Raw genomic sequence first — 27,414 nt, 5'->3', positions numbered from 1 at the left:
GATGGTTGCCAGATGGGAGGGGGAGGTGGTAGAATGGGTGATAGGTGAGGGGATTAAGACACACAAATAGGTAGTTACACAATAGTCATGGGGCATGTAAAGTACAGCATAGGAGATGGAGCAGCCAAAGAACTTATATACATGGCCTATGAACATGAACAATGGTTAAGGAACTGCCTGAGGGTATGGGGGTACTGAGTGGAAGGGGACAAAAGGGGAAAAATTAGGACAACTGTAATATTATAATCAATATAATATAATTTTTTTAAAGATGCATATAATTCCAGTGAATGGCCCTTTTGTCTCTTTTTCCCCTTCTTTTTCTACAGGAGGAATCTGAGTGAGCTAGATCAGATTCAGCGGTACTTCAGCCAGAAGCTCACCAAGCCTTTACTTCCCCTCAGTTCTGAGACTCAGATCATGTCACAGTTCCAAGAGAACCCTGCTAGAGACCATGGTGCGCCAGGAGCCAGCAGCATAGACCCTGAGAGCCAGTGCATCCTGGAGAAATCTAATAACCTTGTGTTGCAAGTCAGCTCCTTAATTACAGGTATGGCTCAGGGCTCCTCTTGTTGAGGAGTTATGGTTACTGGGTACCTTCCATAAAGGAGTTGAATGCCTACCCTCAGACAAGCTCCTATGACCAACAGAGACCAACAGCTTTCATCATCTTATTTATTTATCTTTTTTTTTTAAAGGAGAGGCGTAGTAGCATGGCACAAGAACGTGTGCAATGGAAAGAGCATTGATTGGGCTGAGAGGCAGGAGACCCGGGTGAGGTCTTTGGCGGGTTTCTAGCATGGACTTAGTATTTGACTTTTCTCTAACTTTTCTTGTCCCTTCTTGAGGTTTCCCTAACCAAAAAAAAAGGTGGGGCAGGGTTGAATTAGATGAGCTCTTCAGTAGTTCTTGAACTTATGCTGCTCTATTTTCAGAAAAAGACAACTACAAATACATTTAAAATTCTAGTTCTCAGAGCCCAGAGTCTGCATTTTTAGCAAACACCCCAGATGCTTTTGGATGTTGGTAATCTATTGTCCACCCTTTGAAAAACCCCTTAAAGTGTTGGTTCTCACTTTGGCTGTATATTGGAAATTCCTGAGGGAGCTATTAAAAATTCAGATGCCCAGGCTACAGCATAGGTCAGTTGTGTCAGGATCTCAAAGAGTGGGACCTAGGCATCAGTATTTTTCATAACTCCTCAGGTAACTCCACTGTGCACCCCAGACAGAGATCACTCTAGAACAAGGATTTCCATACTTTCCTGAGATAAGAATCACCTGGGATATTTATTTTGAAATACAGATGGCTGGGTCCAGGGTTAAGCCCTGGAAACTTGTATATCAGGCACACTTTGGAGAGTACTGAGAAATCGTTTAGATCAGCACCTGAACTCAGCTTTCACTTGGTATCATTTTTGCTCAAGGAAAATGTGTGAATATACACAGGGATGGGTAAGTTCCATTTTCTTTATTGAAAGGGGAAAAAGCCACCAGAAATTTATATTAAGTACAGATCTTCCTAACAACTTTCCCCTGATATTTAACCTGTTGGTAGCCAGGGTCCCAGAGGTGTACTGCGTTTTTGGCTTCCACTTGCTTGGAAATAATATTCAACCAGCTATTTATTGAGCACCAACCACTCTAGGCAGTCTTGTGTTACTAGTCCCAGGAATATACAGTGGAGGGCAAGACAGGCATTGTCTTTGCTTCCATCAAGCGTATGTTCTATAGTCAAGCAAAGAAACTGCCCCCCAGCCTTGCCCAGGTGGCTCAGTTGGTTGGAGCATCATCCCGTACACCGAAAGGTTATATTTGTCTGATGCTCAGTCAGGGCACATACCTAGGTTGCGGTTTGATCCCCTGTCAGGGTGTGTATGGGAGGGGACCAATAGATGTTTCCAGTCACATCAGTGTTTCTTTCTCTTTCTCTCTTTCTCTCCCTTCCTCTCTCTCTAAAATCAGTGAATTTATCCTCAGGTGAGGATTAAAAAGAAGGAAAAAAGAGGGGAAAAAAGAAACTGCCCTCCCACCCAGAGAGAAAGCAACAAGCAAAACGGGGAGGCTCCTTTAGTGTGGAAGGGAGAGTAAACAGGGAATCCCTTTAAAGGGGTGTATTAAACAAGGAGAGAGAAAAAAACTAAAGAATAGAAACTGTATGATGGAGGCAAGCTTGAGAGTTTAATCTTTATCCTGAAAGAAAATGGGGAGTTCTAAGCAAGGGATGACAAAATGAGAACTGATATTCACAAGGAGAGGATGAATTTTGAAAGAGAGAGATGATTGAATCAGGGAAATTAGTTTAAATAAACTCCCTCTGCCTCCATCATACACTTCTGAAGAAGTCATCGGACTGGTAGATATGAGTGTAACTTGACAAGGACTCACTGAATGGTGGTTTCGTTTATGTGTAGGTCCTTTGCTGGGCCCTGAAATTGCAACATGAATCAGACATATATGTTCTCTGCCTTTGAGAAGCTTACAGTCTGATAGAAGAAATATAGAGAGAAACAGTTACACAATAGCATTTCTTGGGCCTCCATGTAGAACAAAGCTGTGTAGCCGTCCCATCCAGCTGGTGCATCTGAGAGTGCTCCCTGGAGGATGTGCAGTAGAGCAGGGCCTTAAAGGATGGGCTGGCTTATAAAAAGCAGAAAGACTGCTGCAGGACAGAAGGGCAGTTCAGGCCAAAGGACCAGGATCGACTAAGTGTGCTTTCTGGTTCCTGTTTCTATTTGCAGACGGGGATGTTCCATTTTTATATATCTACTCACTCCCCTTTGAGACCTGAAAATTGTCACTGTATTAAACCTAGCCAGCACCTTCTGGAGGCTGAGCACTCCATTAGATGCTGTGAAGATGTGCTTCCTACCCCTGAGAGTCAGGTTTGCCTCCCAACTGCTCTTCTCAAATAATCTTGTGAACATATGACATTTATTATGCATGTTTATTAATTTATTCCCTATGGTTTCATCCCCAAAACAAGTTTAGGTGACTGGTAGTTTCCATTTATTATCTGTATATGTGCCACACAACATGTGCCTGTTTATCATATGTATTCTTCACACCGAAACCTTGTGGAAGGGCAGTGTTAGTCGTATTGTAAAGATAAGTAGGCTCTGGGTTGCAGGCCAGGCAAGGTCCCCAGTGGGGGCACATGAGGCAGCCACACATTGGTGTTTCTCTCCTTCTCTGTCTTCCTCCCTACCCCTCTGTCTAAAATTAATTAATTAATTAATTAATTTTTAAACAAAGATAAATAGGCTCAGAGAGAATAGTTTGCTGGCGACCATGAAGTTGGTAGAGATTTCAACCAAAGACTGACCAGCTCCAAAATCTCTGCTCTTTCCAACACACCATGCTGCCTCCATATTCTTCCTGAACCTCCCCTGCCTTATCATTTGGGTGGTAGACATTACCTTATTTTCATTTTCCACGTAAAACAGATACTTCAAATAGTTGTCATCAAATAGGTAAATAAGTGGATTCTCATTTTGGTTTTTAATATAGGTAATTACTGAAGTAAATGGAAGCGTGAACATGCTCACCAGGACTCCCAGCTCCCAAGAATTCCTGAGCAGGAGCAGATAGCTCTGAAAACGTTTCTACAGATGTAACCACAACTTTAAATAGATTAGATTTTGGTGTTCTGATACTAGAATAAAGTGCTAGAAATTGTACTGCCTTGAATATAGTTTCACTGACTCTTGGGTGGATTAACTGTCTTTAAGATTTGTTCAAAGTCTGATTGCAAGACTGCTTCTGAAGCTTGAAGCTAGTGTGGGAAATTGAGTTGTCTGTGGCCCTACCTTGTAGTAAGAATGATATCTGTTGCTGTTCAGATCTGCAGACTATCACCAGGAACTCTCAAGCATCTTTGAGTTCTCACCAAGCCAGGAGTAGAAGCAGAGATGTTACCACTTCCCCAGCTGCTCAGAACCCAGAAGCCATGCAAGAACGAAGCACAACTCCAGACCTGCCATTGGCCAGAGCTCCAGATGAGCGCACAGCCCCCTCTCTTCCCCCTACCCTTGAAGAGTCTTTGAGTGGAAGAGGAAGAGGAATACTCCATGAGTCCCTCGGACATACCGTACCTATTACAGGGATGCAGAGCAATGAGGAAAATGAGGCAGGCCCAGCCTACAGTGATGAGGACTATGAAGAAGACATCATTGAGCCCAGGACACTCAATGAGATCACCACCATAACAGACAAAACTAGCCCTTGGTCCAGTTTTGTGTCGGACACAAGTGAGATCATTGGCCTTCAGCCTGATGAGGTGCAGAGGGTAGGCCCTTCTTGTCCTTCTCCAGAGCCTTGCCTTAGCGAGGAGCTCAAGGTTAGAAGTAGCTTTATGTTCAGCCCAGAAAGGGCTGTCAACCCCCACCTGCTTAGGCAGGGTTCTTCTAGCCAAAGTCATGCTCCTTGTGAGGGTGAGGGTTCCAAGGCCAGAGTTGGAGAGCCTGCCTCAGCAGACCCTCGGCTCCTCCAGTGCACGACACGCTCAGGAGCCCAACAGAACACTTGCTTACCAAGAGCAGATCAGGACCAGGAGCCCAAGGCAAGGGCCCAGGCTGAGAATGAAGCTGCCTCCAGTGAGCTAAGTGACTCTGCTGATAGCTTTGAGAAATTCCCTCTATACCTAGAACAAAAAGCCTCCCAGAACAAAAGGGAAAATCATAAGGGGCTACCCATTAACTGCCCTGACATCAGGCAGAAGCAGGCAACATCTGGACCAGAGGTTTCCACAAAGCAGAGCCTCCTTCTGTATCCTTTGGTGTTTCCCACAAGTAGCCCCTTAAGCCATATATAGGCATTTCAGATGCTGGTGCTTAGGCCAGCCTAGTGTGAGTGTGAGCAATGGCCACCACCCTCGTGGAACGCACTGAGGGGCGTAGGAGGACCCTTCAGAAGACTCACCTGCACTGACAGGGTGTTCCAATTCTCCCATTAACACCAGCCCTCTGAAGCATAGTACTGTGAACTGGGTTTAGATATTGGGAGCACATTTATTAGCCTATTCTAGCCTGATTAATCTATTGGGTATTTTACACCTGAAAGCAAGGCTGTGGCTCTAGGGAATGAAACCTTTCATCTCAGTTGAAATAGAAGTGGAGGATGTAGACGGGAAAGAAGAGTGCTGTCACTGATTGAGCATTTACTGTGTACCAGGCACTTTACATACCCTTTTTAATTCAATCATCTCAGGTCTGTAAGGTAGGCGTTACCATTCTATTTTGCATATAAGGAAACTGAGGCTCTGAGTTACAGTGATTTGCCTAATATTTAGTTTCTTTTTTTAAAAAAAAAAAAGCAAATGATGGAGCCAAGGGGAGAGGAAGTATGCACAGCTGATACAGCAGTGTTATGGAGAGAAGGGCACCTTCTTTCTCCTTTGAAACACAGACGGACACGCTATGGGGAAAGGAAGCCACTTAGGACCATCAACAGCCCTCACACGTGCAGCCTAACCAGTTGGCTTTAAAGCGTGAAATGACTGGAGACTGAGTACTGAAAGCCAAGGCTCTGGTGGAGTCCTTTCCCAGGCCCACTCATTCTGGCTTCTGACGCTGCTGCCTTTGCAGTCCATTTAGTGGTGCTCAGAAAGTATGGTCAATGGAGGGGCAGTCACAGGTACCACCTTCCCAACTATTTATTCTTGGGGAAAAAAATAAAAAGTATTGCCAGGCCCTGTACTATGTACTAAGGACAGAGACTTGAATCGGAACTTACCTCAAGAAGTTCCCATTATGAGGTAGGAGACAGGTAATGACAGTAACAGTAAACAGAAAATGATGTTTATTGTCCTAAGTGCTGTGATGAGAGATGGGCTAAGGGCTGGGGAACACGAGGAGGAAGCTGGTATCCCAGTAAGACTCTGCTTGGAGGTATCCCAGTAAGAGACATTAGAGCTGGACCTCAGGGTGAATGGGTATTCTATGGACAGATGAGGAGGTGAACTGTGTGTGCAGGGCCATAGCCAGGTGAAAGAGCCATGTGGGCAGCGGTTCATGTGGTTAGAGCCCAGGGCTAAGTGGGCTAGTAAGCAGTGCGTAGGGCTGGATCTTCAAGGGCCTTTCATGCCAGGCTAAGGTGCTTGGGCTCTATCCTGCAAGCGAATAAAACTTTAGCTACCTTATGTTTAAAATGGAGATAATAGAACTTTTCTTGGGGTTATTGTGAAAATTAAATTAATGATGTAAACTACCTAGCACTGTGCCTGAAAGTGTTCAGTAAATGTTAACTGGCAAGCAAGAGTGTGATATGGTCAGATATACAATTAGGAAAGTCACTCAGTTTCCTGTAAAGGGAGGATTGATCAGAGGAGACCAGGTAGGAAACTCACAATAATAAAAAATGAAGAAAGTCTGACCTTAAGCATAGACTGCTTTATGATGAAGAGGAGAAGGGTAGGTTTGAGAGGATTCAATAGGGAGGGATAAAGGATGGCAAAGAGGGAAACTTAAAGTCTGACTTAGAGGTTTCTTCTGAAGTTACTAGGTAGCGATGTCATTTACTGGATAGGGAACCACACGTAATGATAGTTTGTGGAGAAGAGCAGATTTCCATTGTGGACATGTGCCTGTGAGACATTCAGGCCTGGAGTTGAGGACAGGTCAGCTGTAAAGATAGTTGTCTTTGGAAATATTTAAGGGCAGCAGGGAGAGCATGAAAGGGAGAACCACACACACAAGACAGTCTTGAGGGTCAATATGTAAAGGGCAAGCAGAACAGACACCCACAGAGAAGAGCTGGTCAGAGGTGAAGGACCAGGAGAGAGGTGGTGTGGGAGCAGTTTCAGGGATTAGTGGTCAACACACTAACACGTAGGACAGACCCCATGGACTATGGACTGACTCGTGTTCACTGGCTTTAGCATTAAGGAGAGCAATGCAAAAGGCGGAATGCAAGGCAAATTTCGGTGGGTGAGGGAACCAGCGGAAGGACAGTGAGGGCAAGCAACTTTTCCCCAGTAATGGGGAAGACGAGAATAGCTGACATTTACTGAGTGCTTGATATGTGTCAGATACCAGTCTAAGCACTTTGCATATATAAGCTCTTAGTTCTTAAAACAAAAAGCACTATTATATCCATTTTGCTGGTGAAGAAACAGGCACGAAAGTGAGCTTTCCTGACATTATCATTTAATAAGTGACAGGAGTTACTGTTAGACCAGGACCCTTAGAAAGGCAGAAGAGGGTAGGCTGAGAGGGGGGACTTCATTGTTTCAGACTCACCCCTGAGGCCTCTCAGCAACACCGTTCCTTCTGCACAGCACCAGCGGCCATCTGGCTCAGTCCGCAGCAGTTGGAGCAGCAACAGCAAATAGGTCTACCTCGCCAGGGCCTCTGAAGGAGAGTCAGGGATTGAACCAAAGTAAGAAATGATGCATTTCATTCATTTAGTAGATATTTATCAAAAACTTACTGTGTTCTAGGTACTATGCCAGGTAACAGGAATGCGGCTAGGAAAGAAATCATCTCTGCCCTCTTGGAGTTCAGAGTCTAGTGTGGAAAGCTGATGATAAACCAGTTTGAATCAGAACATATTTAGCTTATTAAGCAGAAACAAAACATTAAACATCAAAATAGTTCCCTCCTTCCCCTCCCAAACTGAATCAGTGCTTTGAACAAGTATTTGTTCTCAACACAGTGCTGGATACTTCCAGAAGATACGGTGGAGAAGTGAAAGATCTAGTATCTGCCTTCAAGGGCTCACACCCAAACCAGGTGGACCAGCTGTGCCCACTTAGGCAGAGTTCTCAGTTCTGGGTGTGAGCAGAGAACAACCAGGAAGACTGACCCTCCTCATTACCAGGCATCTCCCTCCAGTGTCTAAGACACTGGCCCTTGGACCCATTTTGTCTGACTTCTAACAGCTCAGTTTTTGGCCAGCAGGCCCTCAGGAAATACTCATCACTTGCTACCTACTAGGTAGCTCTAGGGAAGTAGGCAGGTAACTGATGGAAACTATGCCATCTTTGTCTTTGAGAAATTTAGGGAATATTGAAAGAAAATACATTGAGATTCCTATCAGACTAGATCACCAAGCAGTATCCTGTAATGCAAACTCTGCTCTGGACTATGAGAGAAGGAGGGATCACTGTAGGCTAAGATCAGGAGAAAGCTTCCTAGAGGGGGTGGGATTTAAACTGACCCATAAAGGAAGCATAAACTATGATTTGTTAGGAATGGAGAGAGACTTCCAGGCAGTGATAACTGCTTGAGCAAAGGATTCACAGTCAGGAATAGTGGGGGGACAAGTGGGTATGATTGAGGTCAGTGAAGATGCGGTGTGACAAGTGGGTGGTTTCTACGTGCTTGTGTCCCTTAACTTCCATTGTAGCCCCGAGCCCATTGTGGTGCCCAACTTCTTTTTGCCTCCCCAGCAGCTGGAGGCCTCCCTGCGGATGCTCTCACTCTCTGCAGTTTTGCCACCAGCGGCCACAACAGATCAGGTAAGAGACTGTCCTTTCCTGTAGAGTCATCTCCTCCGTGAAAGTGTGCAGACTGCAAAGCTACCCCGAGCTGGCATCCTGAAAAGGCAGTTGCAGTGGTCACTCTCCAAGTTTGTACTGAGCACGTCCTGTGGGCCCAGCAGTAGTAGGCAAGGAGCTCAGGAAAAGTGAGGAAGAGTAAATGTATTAAGGGCAGAGCATCATCGATTAAGATGCTGTGGGAGAAATAGTGCAGAAGCATAAAAGCAGGACAGCTAAGAAATGCATACCTCGTGCTATGGGAGCTCCAACAAAGCAAAGCTGCGTATGTGCAGAGGAAGCTTCCAACAGGAGGCGCAACCTTAGGAGACCTGACAGATGAGTAAGGCCTGGATGAAGAGAACAATACCAGTGGTATATCGACTGATTGTTTCCAAACAACTCAGAACTATTTATTCAGCTGAGTTGGGTGGTTGGTAAAAATCCCAGTTCTTCTGTTTTCTGCCTTGGCACAGTGCCTGACCTTTCTTGAATGTGGCAAGAAAAAATAATGGTAACTATTTTTCTAATCACTCAACATATATTTATTATCAAGCATCATGTTGGGTGCTGAGCAAACAAGAGTAAATAAGACAAATTCCCAGTCTTCGTGGAGCATAAATAGTAAACAAAAAATTGAATGTTTTTAGACTGTGATGAGTACTGGGTGTTCTAATAAAGAACAGGGTCCGAGGAGTCAGTATTTAAGCTAAAAGATCATCAGTGTGGTACTTGCCAGATCCCAGGCACTGTCTGAAGTGCTTTATGTCAGTTAATAACTGACATACGTGATGAGGTACACACTTTTATCCCTGTTTGAAGGTGAGATACTGAAGCACGCACAGCTATTAAGTGATAGAGCCAGAACTGGAACCCAAGTAGTCTGATTTCAAAATCTGTGCCCCTGACTACTATAGTATAGTGAGAAGGAGCCAGCTGTGTAAGCAACTTGGAGAGCAGTATTCCAGGCAGAGAAAATAACAAATGCAAAGGCACTGAGGCCAGAAGAGCTCAGCATGATCTAGGACCTGCCACAGAGCCAGTGGCACTGGGACATAGAGCCTGACATGAGGAGGTCGAGGGTCCAGACAGATCATAAGGGATGTGTAAATCATGGAAAGGAGTTTCGCTTTTATTCTAAACGCAAGGCTATTCAATGAAGTGTGTTAAGCAGGAGAGTGAGATCTAATTCAATTTTAAAGAATTCACCCAAGGTGCTGAAGAGAAAATGTGATGTCTTTCAGATTTGGCAGCATGATGGTCACTGGTGGTGACCTTGAAAGAGTAACTGCAGGGAGGTAGTGGAGAAAGGAGCCATGAAGTGCAGCTGTGTGCCAGGCACTACTCTAGGTCCTGGGGTGGAGTAAGCTGAAAGCCCCAGCCTCATAGAACTTAAAAAAATAATAAGATAATTTCAGAAAATAATACATGCCATGGACATCATGTATTTAGCTTATTAATTATAGTAGCTAATACCTATTTAATGCTTATTCTGCATTAGACATTATTCTAGGTATTTTAACATGTATAAACTCATTTACCATATTTTGCAGTGTATAATGTGCACTTTTTTGCCCCATGTTTTTAGGGAAAAGTAAGGATGCACATTATATATGGACAGTACTAAATCCATATCTGTATGTGTTTTTAATTCTTTTACTTATGCTTATGCATTAAAAATGTAACTAGAAAGCAGTAACAATATGCATATGCAAAGTAGTACCCTGGAGAATGATAATCAGTTTTGTTTCTAAATATAAATAAATAAATAATTGAATTCAAAAATTAAAATGAAAGATTTTTTCCCTGAAAGTTTGGGCTGAAAACATGGGAGCACATTCAACGCGGAAAATATGGTAATTCTTCCAGTAACCAAATGAGGTGGGTACTGTTATCCCCATTTAATAAATGAGAAAACTGAGACTCGGAGCTTCCCATACCAACCTACAAGGTACTATTGTTTCTATTTTGTAGAGATGCGTAAAGGTTAAGTCACTTGCTTAGGGTGTCCCAACTACTAAGTGACTGAAAACGTATGACTCCAAACTTTGCTTTTCATTACCCCACTTTAAAATCATGACACTTGTCTTATGGTGTATTTTTCTAACCAATTTGCCTACTTTTAAGTAGGCTTCATTTTGCAGTTAACACTTAAACATTTTTTATGCTTCTCCAGAGCCAGCTTTGATGACAGATGGGGTCAGTGCAGAAGCACCCTGAGAGCCTGAGGGTGTAGTCCTAAGGAGAAGCCTTTAGATATCTGATCCTTTTACTGGTTTTCCTTCTCCCTCTCCCCCTCAACTTCCCCAGCACCGTTTTCAGGACATTCCATTTATTTGGCCCATAGATCCACCTAAGTTCCCACACACCTCAGTTTTTATCAAATTTGTAAATTCTCTCCCAGAGGAGGAGAGGCGCCAGTCCCTGCCCAGGAACTCTGATTTTTGTGGCTTTTATGCCAAACTCCAGTTTATGGTCAGCAACTCATCTCTTTCCTCTCTGCATTTTCCCTTGCGTGTGCCATACATTTCCATCAGCATTTACATAAAGGTCACAGAGTTATGTCCAGGCAACAAGCACAAACTTGTAAGCAAGACATCAGGGGGTGAAATACTTAATCTGCTAGTCAGTAGCTAAATTTCTGAATCTCAAGTTCCTTATAAATAACATCAGGCTAATATAATTCTTACCTAATGGGATGATGGCAAGAATTGCCCTAGAGGAAAAAAAGCAGACACTGTTAATTCCCTTTCCATCTTCCCTACTCAGCCAAGTGGGTGAAGAGTCAGTGAGTCATGCCCTTAGGAGGGGAGGTCTGCGAGCCAGTTTGAGCTGTTAACCCTCACCTGTCCAGCAGAACTGCTGTTCCCGCCCTTGTGTCTCCACCTTCGTAATGTGCCAGCTCCCAAGGGGCCATACTGCTGTCCTTGATCTATTAAATATGAGGTGCAGAATGCGGGAGAGGGAGAAGTAAGAATTTTCATTTCAGTTAAAGAACAAGTCTAGTTTTGAAAAGATAAGTCTCACACTTTCCAGCCTTTTTTCTTTCCATGATAGCAAAATTTCATTGTTTCTCTGGTGATCTCAGGGTCAGCTTTTTCTTCTGGGTCCTAGTTAGGGTAACCATTCATCACCATTCACCCAAAACTGTCCCATTTTCAGCATTGAAAATCCTACAACCCAGGAAACCTCACGAGGTTGATCATACTCACTGTTGATAGCCTCTCTCACTACTTAATGCATTTGCAGCTTCATGTTTCCTGAGTCTCGTGCATTTGGCTGGGTGCCCACCGATTCTAGCTAACCTAGGAACCAAATGAAGTCTATGTTTAAGGAACAACAAATATAGACACCAAAAAAATTAGGAGAAAAAAATTAAGAATTATATATATATATATTTTTTTTTAAGATTTTATTTATTTTCAGAGAGGGGATGGCAGGGAGAGAGGGAGAGAAACATCAGTGTGTGGTTGCCTCTCACACACCGTCCCCCCACTGCCCCCTCACTGGGGACCTGGCCGGCAACCCAGGCATGTGCCCTGACTGGGAATGGAACCAGCGACCCTTTGGTTCACAGGCCAGTGCTCTATCCACTGAGCCCCACCAGCCAGGGCAGAATTATATATATTTTTAAACATTGAAACAGTCACTATGAGATAAATCAGAAGTATTACTGGGTTGACCAAAATATTCGTTTGGTTTTTTCCGTAAGATGGCTTTGCTCTAGTAGCACTTAGTTGTGTTTCACTTCATTTGAAACAATTTTGTTAGATTGTGTGGTGACAGCTGTCATATCAGTGTGCATTTGAAAAAAACTTATCAAAATTGGTGAATTTTTGTGTAGTCATTTTAATATTGAAGATGGAAGAAAATAAGCAACAATTTTCGGCATATTATGCTTAATTATTTCAAGATAGGTAAAAATGCAACTGAAATGCAAAAAAGATTTGTTCAGTGTACAGAGAAGTACTGTGACTGATCAAATGTGTCAAAAGAGGTTTGTGAAGTTACGTGCTGGTGATTCCTCACTGTACGATGCTCCATGTTCAGGTAGACCAGTTGAATTTGATGGTGATCATATTGAAATATTAATTGAGAACAGTCCACATTATACCATGCGGGAGATAGCTGACATACTCAAAATATCCAAATCAATAAAGTTATTGGTGAAAATGAAAAATGTGTCTTTTATTTTATGGAAAAAACTAAGCAGGTTTTTCAGCCAACCCAGTATTAACTTCCTTATGCTTATGGTTTATTTTAGATTTAATTGTGAACTATATTGGGCAAGGGCACCATAATCATCTCAGCTTGGGGTCTCTGAAGGTCTTAAAAGTGGCCTTACTTTGAAAAATTTAAGACAAAAAAGAGTCTTTTGTATTTATCCACATATTTATCATTTCTTATGTTCCATTCTTTCTGATTTCAGTCTAGGACCATTTCCCTCAGTGTGAAGGGGATTCATACATTCTAAAGGAAATTCCTTTAGAATTTCATGTAGTGCAGACCTACTGGTAACTGATGTTCTCAGCTTCAGTTATCTGAAAATATCTTTATTATGCCTTCATTTTTCAAAAGGTATTTTTTTCACTGGATGTAGAACTCTAACTTGAATTTTGTTTGCTTCTTTTAACATTTTAGAACTGACATTTCACACTACTAATTTCCATCGTTGCCAGTGAGAAGCAACCATCATTCTTATTGTTGTTGCCCTGAATGTAACATGACCTTTAGTTCTGGCTGCTAAGATTTTTCTTTTTGGTTTTCTACAGTTTGACTACAGTGTCCGGAGTCATGGAGGCAGCGGAGGGGGTAAGGGAGGGGGAGCACATAGGCCTGTTCATCTTTATTAATAATGTTGAAGTTCTTAGGTTGGGTTATGTGGACTTACAGATGTTAATTTTTATTATGCTTCATAATTTACATGTGTTACATAGATTCTTTGAAATGTTACACAGTGAAATCACAGGTAATTAAAATTTTAAGAATGATTGAATGTTGACAAAATGGAGACACCAACTGCTCCCATAAGGCCGACTGTGCATGTGGAGCAGAAAAACAGGATCAGTGACTGGAGTAGCAGTGAGTTCAAGCTGATGCGGGGGCGGGGGGTGGGGGGGGCTTGATTTTGGTTTTTAAATATGGGACCAGCTACAGTTTTCTGTATGCTAATGCAGTGATCCAGTAGAGAAAGGGAAAACAGCATGGTGCAGTAGAGAGAAAGAAAATAGGCACAGTCAACAGCTCAAAGTGAGAGAGGAGGAGGGGAGGGCAGGAGCCCTGTCCCATACCCCCATTTGAGGATTCTATATATCAGAATAGATAGAATCCTTGGCCCTGAAGGAAGAAGAGGAGCAATTTGAGAGGCTGCTCGGTTCTTCTCAGCCTGTATCCTGGGGTGCCTATGTTGTAGCCGACGTACTTCAGGGCCAGGGCAATGGGTCTTTTTGACCCATCCTCAAAAAGAGAGCTTGTAAGTGCTGCCTCATGTGTCCTGGCTTTACCACAAGATCTAAGGGAAGGCCTGATCCTTCACTCCACATTGTACTGATGCACCTGAGCCCAGGAGCCATCCAGACTGTCTCTACTTCAAGAATTTGTGGAGCAGGTTTTTCCCCTCCATCCTCCATGTATAGTGGATACAGGTGTCTGTGAGACATTAATCAAGTCTTCTGGTCTTTCTGAGTCTGTTGTTTCCTCATCTGCCAGATGGGGTTGTCAGGCCTCAGAGGGTGGCTGTCCTGTAGAATACCAAGTGCCACTCAGACTGGGTACAGAGGCCAGCTCATAGCTTACCTTCCTCACAACAGTTTCATCGTATAGTTGTTGCCTCCCCAAGAAGGACGGCAGGGTTATCTGGACTGCTGCACAGCCGTCAGGCGGCACCATTTCAGATTACTAGTGAATCAGTCGACTTCTGCCACCTCTGCTTTCTCTTCCCTCTTGTGATGAAGAACCTCTTCACTGGGACAGCTTCCTGGTTTTATTTAAAGTTACTTCTAGGGTGTGCTCAGAGCAGGGGGCCTGAAGGAATGGCTCCTCAGTTTACAACACACCCAACAGGAGCTCGGGGCCGCTGTGTGGAAGGGCACAGAACTCATGCCCTTCCTGTGAGCAGACACCCTACATGTGTTTTAAAAATAATAACAATAAAAAAAAATAAAGTTACTTCTGATGCTGTGTGCTTAGCCACTATGAGCAAACAAGTTTTATCAACTTCCCTAAAAGGGGAGGAAAGAGGTAAACAATGAGACAACAATAATTTACATGTTGTTTTCCCCATTCTTGTGTCTTCTGCTCTTGGAGATGTTTCTTTAGGAAAATCTCAGTCACTCCAATTACTTCAGTTATTATAGTTTGATGAGCCTCAAATCCTTATCTTCAGTCTAGACTTCTCTCCCACGCTGCAGATACACCTGGATCGCACTGTATCCTAGATGTCTTTTCTTTGACATGTTACGAACATTCACTCTATCCAACACTTGAGCCTGTCGTCATCCTTTGTGTAGCCCCTTGACCACCTGCACGCATCTCAGTAAACTCATCCACCACTGCTGCCAGCATATGGGTGTCATCTTTTCCTCCTCCTCCTCCTCCATCCCCCACGGCTCTCAGCCAGTCTGTTACCAGGGCCTGTTAATGCCAACCCCTAAATATCTTTTGAATCAACTCACTTCTCACCATTTCATTATCTAGTCCCACTCATCTCACCCACGGCTGTTTCTGACTAGTCCCACTCATCTCCACACTTCCCCACCACCATCCACTCTCCATCCTGCAGCCAGTGTGATTCCCACTGTAGACAGACTTTTACCCCACCTCACCACTGGAGTGGGGAGGGACTCTCCAAGGTTGCTAAAATATGAAATAACTTCCATATTCCTAAGTCAGTGGTCCAATCTGAGTGCCCAACTTACTTGATCACTCAGCAGCATGTGACATAGTTGATCTCTCTCCTTTAAACACTTTCTTCACTGGTTTCTGTGGCATCAGTGTCTCTTGGTTCTCCTCCCTCATTGGCTGCTCCTGCTTGGCCTTTCTTACTGGGTCTCCCTCATTTCCCCTACTCATTAGTATAGGGGTGACCCAGACCATAATCATTAGATTTCTCTATTTACACTTATTTTGTAGGTGACCCCATTCAATCTCAAGGCTTTAAACTCCCTCTGTATGCTGCAGAATTCTATGGTTATTTAGCTCAGATCATTCCTATAACTCCAGGCTCATGTGTCCAGCCGCCTCCTCAATATGTCCACTTGGATGTCTAATGGGCATCTCAAATTCAACATGTCCAAAACTCACCTCTAGACTTTATTTCTCAGATCTGTTCCTCAGTCTTTCCCATCTCAGTACAGATAATTTATGCTTCTAATGTAGTTGTTTGGGCCAAAACCCTTGGAATTCTTCCTGATGCCTCTGTTTCCAGTCCACCAGGAAATTGCAGTAGCTCTGCCTTTAAAATATATCCAAATCCAACCACTTTTTATCACCCCCACCATTACCACCTTGCTCTAGCCCATCATCTCTTGCCTAGGTGATCGCAGGAGCCTCCCAACTTGCCTCTGTGCTTCTGCCCTCGCCTGTTCAATGTAAAATAAATCACATGATGTCTCTGCTGAGAACCCTTCAATAACTTCCCTTCAGTGGTTAGAAGAGCCAGAGTTGGGCCTGTGGGCAGGCAGGCCAGAGAGTAGGAAGGTAGTTTGAGCCTCAAACTTGAAATATACATCTTTTGGCAAATGTACAAAGGCCTAATCCTGAACTAGATGCAGGAGCAGACAGAGAGCTGTGGCCCTTTCCTCTGGGAGCTCAGGGGAGCCAGTTTTATATCCAAGTCCACCAATTCCTACCAAGCACTTGTAATGCTTAAAAAGCTGGATGGGGTGCTGTGGACCCTGCCGTCGGGGAGTGTGTTCTCTGAGAGGCACTGGCCTCCAAACCATTCACTGTCTCAGATGGCATTAGCCTAAATTAACACTTAAGTAAAACAAAGCAAAGAAGAGGGGTATAGGGAAAGGAAGACAGAGACACAGGGAGTGGCTTGAGTAGACTTCAACAAAGATGAAGGAAGGGCCTTGTAGGCTATGGATTTGGAGAAAAGAAGTCTGTCAGAGAATCAACCGAATTTGGCACCTGGGAGGTACAGACAGTATGGGCTAGAGAGAAGGCCAGAGATGAGGAGAGATAGGCCTGGACCAAAACAATCCAGACAGATAGGAATCAGAACAAAGAACAAGAAGCAACCTGTCATCGGAGCCTTGGCCTCTCTGCCTGCTGCTCGGCAATTCCCACCATAAGATTTCTGTCTTGTTCTCTGCCTTCCTGCCTTAAGGCCAGGCTGTGCTCACATCACAAAGGAGCCCCTGGATGAACCACAGGCTTGAGGCCAAAGGCTGTTGTTCCTGAAGAGTGAGTGTAGGAGGCAGGAAGTCAGAGACAAGGCCAGGCAGGTCGTCCATCCCCTCCCACCCCAGAGTTCTCACCTCCATTCAGCCAGACCACAGTGTTTCAGACATTACTGGTGATCAAGGTGTCCAGGCCCGCTGGGGAGCTGAGAGTCAGCAGACCTGATTTCTGCCCAGGCTCTGCTGCTGGCTTTCTGGGGTCTAGGGCAAGGTCTCTGGTCTCTGGGGAGGCAACACAGACTTTATCAGGCAGTTTTGTGTAGTGGTGAGGAACAAGGCCTCTGAGTCCAGACTGCCTAAGTTTAAAGCTCAGCTTTCACCCTTACCTGTGTATAACCTGGAGCAAGTTACCTAACTTTTCTGTGCTGCAGTTCTTCTATCTGAAAAATGGGCACAACAGTAGTACTTGCCTCCTAGGGCTTGTTTAGGACTAACAAGAGTAAGGTAATGTACTTAGAACAGCTCTTGGCATGCAGCATAGTAAGAACTATACAAATGTTAACTGTTGTAATTTTTATAATTTTTTATTGAAATTTCTCTCTTAGGCTGTTACATTTTGGAGGGGCTGGTTAGAAAGAAATACTTAGGGATAGAGACATGATCAGAAGCTTAACACTGGGAGTGGGCTACTGAGAAGGGCGCCCCAGAAGTGGGGGGAGCAGTGCTCAGGGCTGTAGCACTTGACTGTGCGCTCAGGTCAGACCCCGAGTCAGAGGCCCTGGGCAGCACTCTGCTCCCGCCTGAGGGTGGCGGGGCCCAGGCTCAGCGGTCCAGGGCCTGCCTGTCTGTGAGTCTTAATGCTGAATTTAAGGCTGCTGCTTTTCTCCCAGGAGTCCAAGGAAATTTTCTGCCCATTGGTTTCTCTTCCCCAAGCCCTGAGGCATCTAAAAGATACACAGTCCTGACAGAGAAGCATAACCACCCCAAAATCAACAGATAAGATCAGCAGGAGTCCAAGTGAACCAAGTGAACTTCCTGAGTCCAGTGTCTTCTCTCCTCGGCCTGCGGTCCAGGCCACATGGCTGAGCTGCCCTGTTTGGAGCAGGAGGCCCTGACCTATTGCCTCATTTCTTTTTTTTTTTTCCCCCTTTTTTTTAAATCCTTACCGCAGAGTATGCTCATTGACCTTAGGGAGAGGGAGAGAAGCATCAATCAGCTGCCTTTCGAGCACACTGGGGACCAAATCCTCAACCTGTGCACATGCCCTAACCAGGGATTGAACCCGCAACCTTTCGGTTTATGGGATGATGCTCCAACTAACTGAGCCACACTAGCCAGGGCTGCCTCAGTTCTTTGATCCTCCAAGACCTTAGCCCTCTGCTGAGCCCCAAGAGGAGACCTAAAGGTTAATGGGTTTCTGGTAAAGGCAACACAGAGCTTTGGGAAGGAGCTGAGCACCCTGGCCAAGGGTGTACAGAAGTCAGGGGAAACAGCTAGAATTGGCTGGTGCCCACCCTGGCCCACAGTGCAATTTAGCAGGCACCTCAAGGGAAAGGGCCCACAGGTCTGCTGGGTAGGGTCTAGGCTCAAGTTGCCTTAGCCTCTCCTCTCCTGAGAGGAGCCAGGAGTTCCTGAAGTGTCACTTTAACCCTTTCCTCTCAGGAATCTGGACTTTTGAGCCCTCTCACAGCCAGAGCATGAGTTCAAAAGGTTAAGGAGTCTGGATTAGTCAGGCCTCTTCATTGGGTAGATGGGAAGACGGGCCCAGGTTGAAGAAGTGACCCCAGCCCTGTGGATAGTCAGTTGTCAAGGAAGGCTTCTTGGAAGAATGAGAGGGAGGCCTTAGGGGGTGGTGAGGAACCAGAGGAAGCATCTAGGTAGTGAGACCCACACCATCAGAGCTCTAATGTGGAAATGGAGTGCGAACTCAGAGCAGGGACGCCAGTCATGGTAGGCTGAGCTGGATGGGTCAGATTTAGGATTTGCCTCTCAGGGCTAGGCCTCCGGTATGTGCATCTTGTCCTCACTTCCCCCCTGCTCTTAGCTGCAGCTGATAAGTTTCCTGCTCTCTTTAGCACCAAGTCCTAGTCCCAGCCTTTAGAGAGGACTCTGGGAGCCCCTCCCTACCCCAGGAAAAGGCAGCCAGCCAAGGGGGTGAAAGTTGAGAAAGACAGGCAGTTACACTGAGCCCTCACTTGTCTCTGAAGCAGCAATCTGTTGGCAAGCCCACCTAGCCAGCCAGAACCACGCAGCTGACTATCCACAGGGCTGGGGTCACTTCTTCAACCTGGGCCTGTCTTCCCATCTACCCAATGAAGAGGCCTGACTAATCCAGACTCCTTAACCTTTTGAACTCATGCTCTGGCTGTTTCCTTTGGTTTTCCGCTCTGGAAAGTTTTGCTTCCAGCTCCTGAGTCGGTGTTTATATCACTTGGGGGAGCCTGCTCTGGCAAAGAACAGAACTTCAGCCCTAATGTCAGGCCCAGAGGCTCACTGGACAGGGCTCAGCAGAGTGGGGAGAGCTTGGCCAGGCCTGGCCTAACAACCGGGCACACCTTGGGGGTGCTGTACCCCACTTCTTCTCTGCCTGGCTGAGAACAGCAAGGCTTCATTTCACTCTCTCTACCTGGTGTCAGTTCTAGCTCTAGCTTAGCACCTGTGTTTTGCAAGATGTTGTGCCTGGCCAGAGCCTTGGTCATGTCTGAGTTTTAGTTCTCAGCTTCTCATAGACCTGAGACAGGAAGGCCAAGCAGAAGTTCTTAGCTCCATCTGGCAATGAACATACACCCAGAGAGAGAGTGTCTTGTCCCGGAGTAAGTGGGGCAGTTGGGCTGCCCCGCAGACCAGTATTCCTCCATGCCACCACCGCCCCTGTGAGACGCCCCGGAGCAGGGGTGAGTGGGGGCACTTGCCCCTGCCACCCTCCTGGGAACATGTGGCCTTTTCAAGGCGATCCATCCAAGGATTGCACTAGAGGAAACCCAAATTACAGTGACTTGGAAAAGATGCATCACAGGGACATGGCTGAAGAGGGGATCACGGGCCTGGGTTACAGAGAACCTGTAGATTATCTGCTTCTGCTGATCCATTTTCAGTTGGGGAAACCAAGGCCCAGAGAGAACATGGCTTGCCCAGAATCACTTGGCAAAAAAGCACCAAGCCATGACTAGAACCAGCTCCCCAACCAGGGTCAGTCTCTCAATTTGAGGACCCCAGGAAGCCCCCAGTTTTCCTTCCATCACCATCCCTTATCCCTCCCTCAATGCTTTATTTTCACCCTAAAGAGTTCCACCCTTGGCACTAAAGGCTTTTTTGAGACATGTCCGTCTCAAATAATAGGCTAAAAGGCCTATTCATCTTCATGGCCTGGGTGCCCAGGTGCCCAGAAAAAAAGCAACTTCCCATATTTGAAAGTTAAAGGATTTAATGGGAAAGTTGGGCAGAAAGTTAGAGAATTTAACAGGAAAGCTGGGAGCAGTTGGAGAGCCCCTGGCCTGCTGCCACACTAAATCCCCGCCCACTGGAAAAGCCAGTTCTGTCCTTCCACCCAGGACGGTACCAGGCCCCCACACCCACGTCCCAGTCCACTGGGAAGGCACAAGAGGATCTCGGCTCAGTTTCTCCCCACTCATTTGGGAACTTGCCTCAGCAAGTGTCAGTGCCTCTCCACGTGTGTCTTCCCCTCTCTCTGCCTGCTGTCCAACCGAGCCCATCCCCACTGCTTCCAGCAAAGAAATTCTCTCCTCACGCCTTTCTTTGCTCAAGTTGAGCCCCTGCCTGGAACACACTGTCATCTTCCTTACTCAGATTCCACCTTTATATTCTGTCAAGTCCATCATCAAAGTATTGTTCTGGGAATGTCACCCCACATATGACACCCACTGTCTAGACTCCAGAGCCCCTACAGCTCCTTAGTCTGATAACCCTGCTTCCAGGAGGGTTCCTTCTGCCTCCCCTGGAAGGCCGAGGCTCCTGCAAATCCCAGGCTACGGTGACAGCTTACCTGTGCCCACAGGGCCCCAGCAGGAGCATGGGGGCACTTCAGAGGAACAGCTGCTACATGTAGTACCAGTTTAACCTCTGCCCAGCCCCTCCAGGGTTGTGTGTTTGGGGGTAGCAATCCTGATGAAGAAAGAACCTTTATTACTAGTCAAGATGTTTTAAAACTCTGTAGAGGTCAACAAAAAACAAACGCTGCTGAGGGTGTGTTTACTGTCCTTCCACACCCCTGCCCTTCCCTGTACACAGAGCCAGGCCCTGGTCCCTGGGCCTGGGCCATACAGATAAGGTCCCCTGAGTCGCTGGGTCTGGGTGTGTGTGCTGGGTGGTTGGCTGAACCAGCCACACTGGAATTGCTGGCCCAGCCAGCAAATGCAGGCCTGTGATCACGCTGTTCCTTCCGACGGGATGACCTGCCCACCCCCAGCTCTGTTGGAATCCTGCCCACCTCAGGTCCCACCTCTGCATGAAGACTCCCCTGACCTCCTCAGCTGCTAGTAGTTGCTCTGTTCTCCATGCTCCCAATTTCCAGGCCTCATTCCTGTGATTACTGGGCAGGTCGGCATCTGTCTCTCCTGTAGCTGAGCACCTCTCCGAGGACAGGAACTGTGGCTATCTGTTGTCCCTAAGAATCAATTAGGGTGAATAGGTCTTTGGCTCCTGAAAGGTTTGATGAATCACCAACAAAGGTCTTTTGATGGTCATTTCATGAGCTGAGATACTGGGCCCTTCCAGTCATGGAGAGCAAGACCCATCAGAGCCTCTCCAAACGGAGAACGCCTCTCCTCTGTCAGAGAGGACACAGAGGCCTGGTCTCAGGGTTTGGGGTTTAAGACCAATATCTCCCGGCCCCCTTTCACTGTAGCAGAGAAATGGAAATTAAGATACAACTGGTGACCCAGAAGATCCATCTGCAGAACAATTAGATGACTAGAAGGGGACTCGGTGTCACTCCTAAATCCTAAATAGCTCAGGAAATGACAGCCTTGGATATTGGGAATGGAGAGAGGTATGCTGAAGCTTAAAATGCTACAGAAAGGATTTGACTCAACTAAAGACTTGGCACATGGTAGGCTGTGACAACCACGGGTTCCAGAATGATGCTTGCTGCAAAAGGCGGTCTCCTCCCCACCCAATTTAAGCCTCTGGTCACGTGACTTGGTCCTACCCATTCACTGATCTAGCAGCTACCAGGCCCCTATTTTGGACCTGGCCCAGTTGGAATCACAAGCATCAGTCAGCTTCAGTCCATGTCCTTAGGAGCACTCAGTCTGGAAGAGGCAGGTAACAGGCAGTGGCTGGGCAACTGGCCTCCCCTGGCCTGAGGCATTATGGAGTGCAGGGGCCTCCCATATTTTGGGAAGAAGAAATGCATACACTAGCAAAGGGTTGGTTTTCTACTTCTCCTTTTAGCCCACGCCTGCCTGGAAGACAGAGCCACATCTTCTAGTCTCTTCAGCCCCAACACCGTTTTGCTTTTAGTTCTCAGGAAACCCTGCCTGTGGGCTGCTCGTGCTGAGAGCTTACTCAGGCTGCGTGCACTCCCTTGGCGTTCTGAGTTCCAGATTGGCAAGGACCCTCAAGGTTGCCCACCTCCCCCTTTTCCATGGGTAGGAAACACACCCAGGCAGCAGAGTGGGAATGCCTGACTTCCACTCCCCTTATATGTCGGCTGCTCTTCTAATTCTTTCAGTAGATCTGTCTCCCCTGCTTAACTCTGAGCTGTGGAGGTCAAGAAATGGTCTGTTCATTTCTGTCTCCCTCTCACAGTAGGCATTAGACAAGTTAAAGGAATGAAGGAAGGATCAGTGAATGTTACTGATCCTAGAAGCACCTCTAGCTGGGCCTCAGTTTCCCATTAGCAGTGAATTGCAGGGGACAAGGAGGTAGCCTCAATCTCGAGGGTCTCCACCAAGCTGCTTCTCCGTGCCTGAGGAGTGGTCCTGTGGGATCTTAGTGCTCCTTCAGCTAGTGAGGACCTCAGCTCCTGGGAGTTGAGGACAGGGAAGACATGTCCATCCACAGGGCAGGTTTCAGCTTGCAGGAGCTGCTGGGTCTGCCCCCGTCAGGGCAGGGCCGTCAGAACCCAGGCAGCCAGGTTTGCCTGTGGTGGCGACTCCCATCTTTTTTGAGCACTGCCTCTTCCCTGGGGCCCTGCTCTCACCCAGCTGCCTGGGGCAGCTTTCCTACATAGCTTTGGGCTCCTTCACTGAACCTGATACTGACTAAGCACCAAAAAGTAAAAGTGGTTGAGCAAATGAGTGAGTCACAGGGGAGTCCAGAGGACAAAACGGAATAACCCTAATGCAAGTACCTTGAAGGTGGAATTAGTGCTCACCTGGCAGCTCAAGGCAGGAAGATGGTAGCAGGGCCATGAGTGTGTGCTTCATACCACCTGGTGGCATCGGGAACTCCAGAGAGCCAACAGAGTGTATTATTCACCAACATCTCCCCAGAAGTTGGATATATTCCCAGGGTCACACATGGGATAGTCACAACTCAGAGGACAAACGCAGCTTCAAACCTAGCCTGGGGGAGACTGCCCCTCCTCCAGAGGCCTAGAAAAAGTCTGAGCTAGTCCACATCTTAGTTCTGCTACTCCGTGCCGTGGGACCTTGAGTTTATTTCACCTGAACTGTAGTTTCCTGGCCATGGCATGGGAATGATGTACCCTCCTGTGGGGCTGAGATAAGGATTAAACAAGGTCAGGTTTGTAAAGTGCTTTGTAAGCCGGTAAATTCTGCATCACTGTTAGCCAAGGGACCGAAAGATGAGAGGAATCAAAGCCGTCTCTTGGCAGTACCACGCCCTCAGTGCTAACCTAGCTGACTTCCTTCTGTCCAGGCCAAGAGCGAAGCCTCTGGAAGAGCTGAGTTCCAAAGGCCTTGTCGCCCCAGACCTACCTCGCTGCCTCCCAGCCTGCCTGAAGAAGAAACTCGCAGGATTGCACGGATATTTTCTTCCCAATACTCCCAGAAAAACAAATGCAGCCTGAAAGACTGAAGGAAGGACCCACCTCCCACTGTCCCTCAGCCTTGACCAGCTTGCAGGAGCTGCCGGGTCTGCCCTTGTCAGGGCCGTCAGAACCCTGAAGCCACCACCAGCGTAGCCCATGGGCATGACGAGACCCAGCCAGCACAGATGGTAGCGTCCCAAACCAGCCCCGTGTCCACCTGCAAGGACTTCGGCTTCTTCCTTCTGTGGTGAGGCAAAGGCTAGAAACAAAGTGGATTCCAGCACCCAAGTGGCTCACCTATCTTTTGAAGGGACCCAAGCAGCCATCTTTTGGCTGAGAAACTGCTCCTCATGCCCTTGGCACAGTATACAGCTGACACAGCCCACCCTCTGCCTGTGATGGGCCTTTTCTGCCTTAAAGGTTTGGTGGGGGATTGGGGGCGGGTTGTAGATCATATGCATCGTGCATAACTGAGGCCACCTTCAATTCATTTGCTTGGGAATAAGGGTATTTTATAGATATAAATTATTTTTAGCTGTGTTGAATTAATCAGTTCGAGAGGAGGGGAAAATCACCTCTCAAACATTTTGTCTGATTGTCTGAAATTCTAACCATGCTTTTAATTTATTGCTTTTACCCAGCTCTGAAGGTCATTGTTCCTGCCTTTGTTTGAATAAAATCATATTGGTGTTTGTATTCTGTGCACAAGTATTTCTTGGGTACACCACGGGACAGGGGTGTTAGGGATTCATTTCTGTTCTAACAGGCAGAGCGGAGGTTTAACAACCACGCAGTACCTTGGAGAAGCTCGTCTGAAACTCGGGGCAGAGTTACCGTGAGACTTCTGAGCTCCCCAAGGACCAGGTTGGTCCAGATTAGGGTGACACCCATTATTCCTCTGCTGGTGCCTCAAATCTATCAACAAAGTAAAGGGAGTCTCCGGGGATAAGCCCTCTCAGAATCCCCCGTCTCTGGGATGGGCAGCTCTGGCTCCAACTGTCAGGCCCCAAACATTTGAGCAGCTGCTGTGGACAAGTCCTGAGGGGAATATGAGGCAAAGGTGTGCTGGGTGGCTGTGAGAGGTTCGAAGGGAGCTAACGTGGAAGGCCTGCTTGCCACCCCCAAACACAGATCACTTAACTTAGTCTGAAACAAAACAGCTCTATAACCTGCATATTAGGGTTCCGTTTTCATAGTTAAACTGAAGCTCAGTGAAGTTACTTTGCCTCTGTTGATTAGCTAGCAAGTAAGTCACCGCACAAGGTACCTCCAAAGTTATTGCAAGACTTCTGCAATCAGTGACCAAAACAGGTTACAGCCAGTAAGTGCTTGGGACTCAGGGAGTTTATGGGGGAAGCCCTGTGGGCTGGGGCAGTCAAAGAAGGTGCCTAGAAGAGAGAAGTCCAGAGGTGAGCCCGGAGGGGAACCGAGAATGCACTCGTGCCACGTGCATCTGGGGATGCAGAAGAGACCCATCTGGCTCTGCCACTTCCCCAGTAGGTGCCCTCTGGCTGGGCTCTCCCTCCATCTGAGCTTCGGTTGCCTCAGGTGTAAAGCGGAGATAATGCCAGCTTCTTAGGGGCTGTGTGAAGATTCAATGAGATGACATTTGTGAAAGTGCCTCACCTGCACTAGGCGCTTAGTGGAACCTGAGGAGATGTCAGCCCCCACCCATGCCCCCCCTACTCTTCTGGAGCAAATCAGTGGGTAGGCAAGCACACCAGTAACTGGGAGACAGGCAGGACGTGCCCCCAGAGGGTACAGGGTGATGCAGGAAACCCACTGGGGGACAGGCTGCCCTCATCAGTGAAGTGCCCTTCATCTGTTCACCTCAGCCCCCTTAGCTTTGGCCTGCCAGCTCCACCCTGCCCAGAGCCTCCCTCTCAGGTCACCAGCCCAGAGTTTTGAGGCCTGGGCTCTACCTCACTTGAGGCCACAGAGAACCTACAATGGAGCAGTCGGGGGCCCAGGCCTGAAGGGTTAAGCAGGTGATGAATATTCCAAATCCTGCTTCAGGTCCTATAAATAGCCTGATCAGGTTGAGTTAGGATGAGGCCACAGAAGGTACAGGCTGCCTCTACCCAGGCCGAGAGCAGCGTTTATGACACAAAGGCACCCTGAGCGTTTGAAGCCCACTGCATCCCCCTAAGCTGGGTCTGTTTCCCAGGGACAGCTCAGAGGTGAAATGCCTTGCAGGGTCATGCAGTATGAGGTACGTGTTTGCTCCGACCACCCCAGCGCTAGCCAGTGTCTCCCACACTTCCCTTTGAGCTCTCCCTTTGCAGAGACCTGAAAATAGGTGTTTCTGGTCACTCAGAGGCATTTGATCCCAGCTCATAGCAACCAACCTTGGAACTTCTAGAGCAGGCTGGATTCTGGGGACAAGGAACCAGAGCAGACACACCTGGCCCTGCCCTCAAGCAGCTCTCAGGCCAATGCAAAGCGGCCCAGCTGCCCACTCTGGGTTTCTCCAGGGCCTTCTGCCCCTTGTTACCCCTCCCCGTATATGGTACCCACAGTAATTCACCCACCACCTCCAGACCCGTGCTTTCAGAGCCCAGAACCTACCCCTTGCGCCCTCCCGACCTCAGCAGCCCCTTTTCTCACCGCACTAACACAGCTGCCTGTTCTGATGTGAGGGCAGAGCCTGGTTCGAGGAGGAGGGTGGGCTTGGTACTAGAGCAGCTGGACTTGTGACCACCCGCCTCAGGGCCCTGGCTCTGTGCCCAAATCCTCCTCTCCTCCTCACCCCCTTCTCCCCTGACCCCTTCCCCTTCTCTCCTCTTTTCTCCGTCACCTGGGTCCCAGGTTCAGATGTGCCCAACCCTTACTCTCAGCGCCTACCCTACAGCAGCTGCTGCAGGGGGCCCATCCCACCCTGCCCCCACACCTTCCCAACTCCCTTTTGGCTCCAGCAGCATCCATGCCAGAGCCTCCAAGTGTTATGTCATTGAAATCAGTGGTGACAGGAGATAGACCCAAAGGACATTATAATTACAGGCTAGAGGTCTGCCTCATACTAGCCGTATGACCTGTGTAGGTCATTGTCCGTCCTCGAGACTCAGTTTCCCCTCTGTAAAATAAGCATTGTAAACGTTAGGATCCTGAGTCATAAAAAGGGATGGAAGCAGGTGAGCTTTGAAAACATTTGTGCTGAGTGAAAGAAGCTAGTCACAGAGCATGTCACATGTTTATATTAATATGAAGTATTCAGAAAAGCAAATCTACAGAGACAGAAAGTAGATTAGTGATTGCCTGAAGCTTGCGGGGAGGGAAGTGACTGCTGATGCGTGCGGGGGGTGTTTCTGAGGGGTGATGAAAATGTTCTAAAATTGAACATGATGACTGATGGCGGTATAACTGTGAATATACTAAAAACATGGAATTATATCGTTTAAATAGGAAAGTGGTGTGTGAATTATAGCTCAATAAAGCTGTTCTTTTAAAGCTTAAAATCCTAATAGTGCCTACCTCATATGGTTGTAAGAAATAGGAATAATGTATGTAAAGTATCTAACTCATAGCAGGCACCAGGAAATGAGAGTTAGTGTCATTGTTATTACAAGGAGGCCCAGGAGAGCCCCGCCCCACCTGTGGAGGGAGACCTTGACCTTTGGACTTTCAAGGCGACAGGTCCAA

At 47.0% G+C, this 27,414-nt stretch overlaps 1 protein-coding gene and 1 non-coding gene across 4 annotated transcripts in view; both read left to right on the top strand.

The window, feature by feature from the left end:
- Positions 1–24,471, top strand: part of C2CD3 (C2 domain containing 3 centriole elongation regulator) — a 125,301-nt gene extending 100,830 nt beyond the window's left edge. For 2 of the 3 annotated variants that reach the window (XM_045817816.1, XM_045817815.1), the window contains exons 30-33: positions 330–550; positions 3,842–4,766; positions 8,346–8,457; positions 23,664–24,471. In XM_045817816.1, coding sequence (XP_045673772.1) covers positions 330–550; positions 3,842–4,766; positions 8,346–8,457; positions 23,664–23,822 — 1,417 coding nt within the window. In that variant the 3' untranslated portion in view covers positions 23,823–24,471. Of the gene's footprint in view, positions 1–329; positions 551–3,509; positions 3,680–3,841; positions 4,767–8,345; positions 8,458–23,663 lie in introns of those variants that run through there. The other variant, XM_045817817.1, reaches the window with a different exon arrangement.
- LOC123805694 lies at positions 14,477–14,606 on the top strand. The gene has a single exon (XR_006783352.1). It is a non-coding gene; the product is annotated as a small nucleolar RNA SNORA11 (small nucleolar RNA).
- Positions 24,472–27,414: the final 2,943 nt, after the last annotated feature.

Source organism: Phyllostomus hastatus, unplaced genomic scaffold (assembly GCF_019186645.2).
Source record: "Phyllostomus hastatus isolate PE091 unplaced genomic scaffold, TTU_PhHast_1.1 phas_scaffold_317, whole genome shotgun sequence".
In the NCBI taxonomy this organism is placed as follows: Eukaryota; Metazoa; Chordata; class Mammalia; order Chiroptera; family Phyllostomidae; genus Phyllostomus; species Phyllostomus hastatus.
Note: the sequence above shows the minus strand (reverse complement) of the source record. Positions and strands in the feature narration are given on the sequence as shown.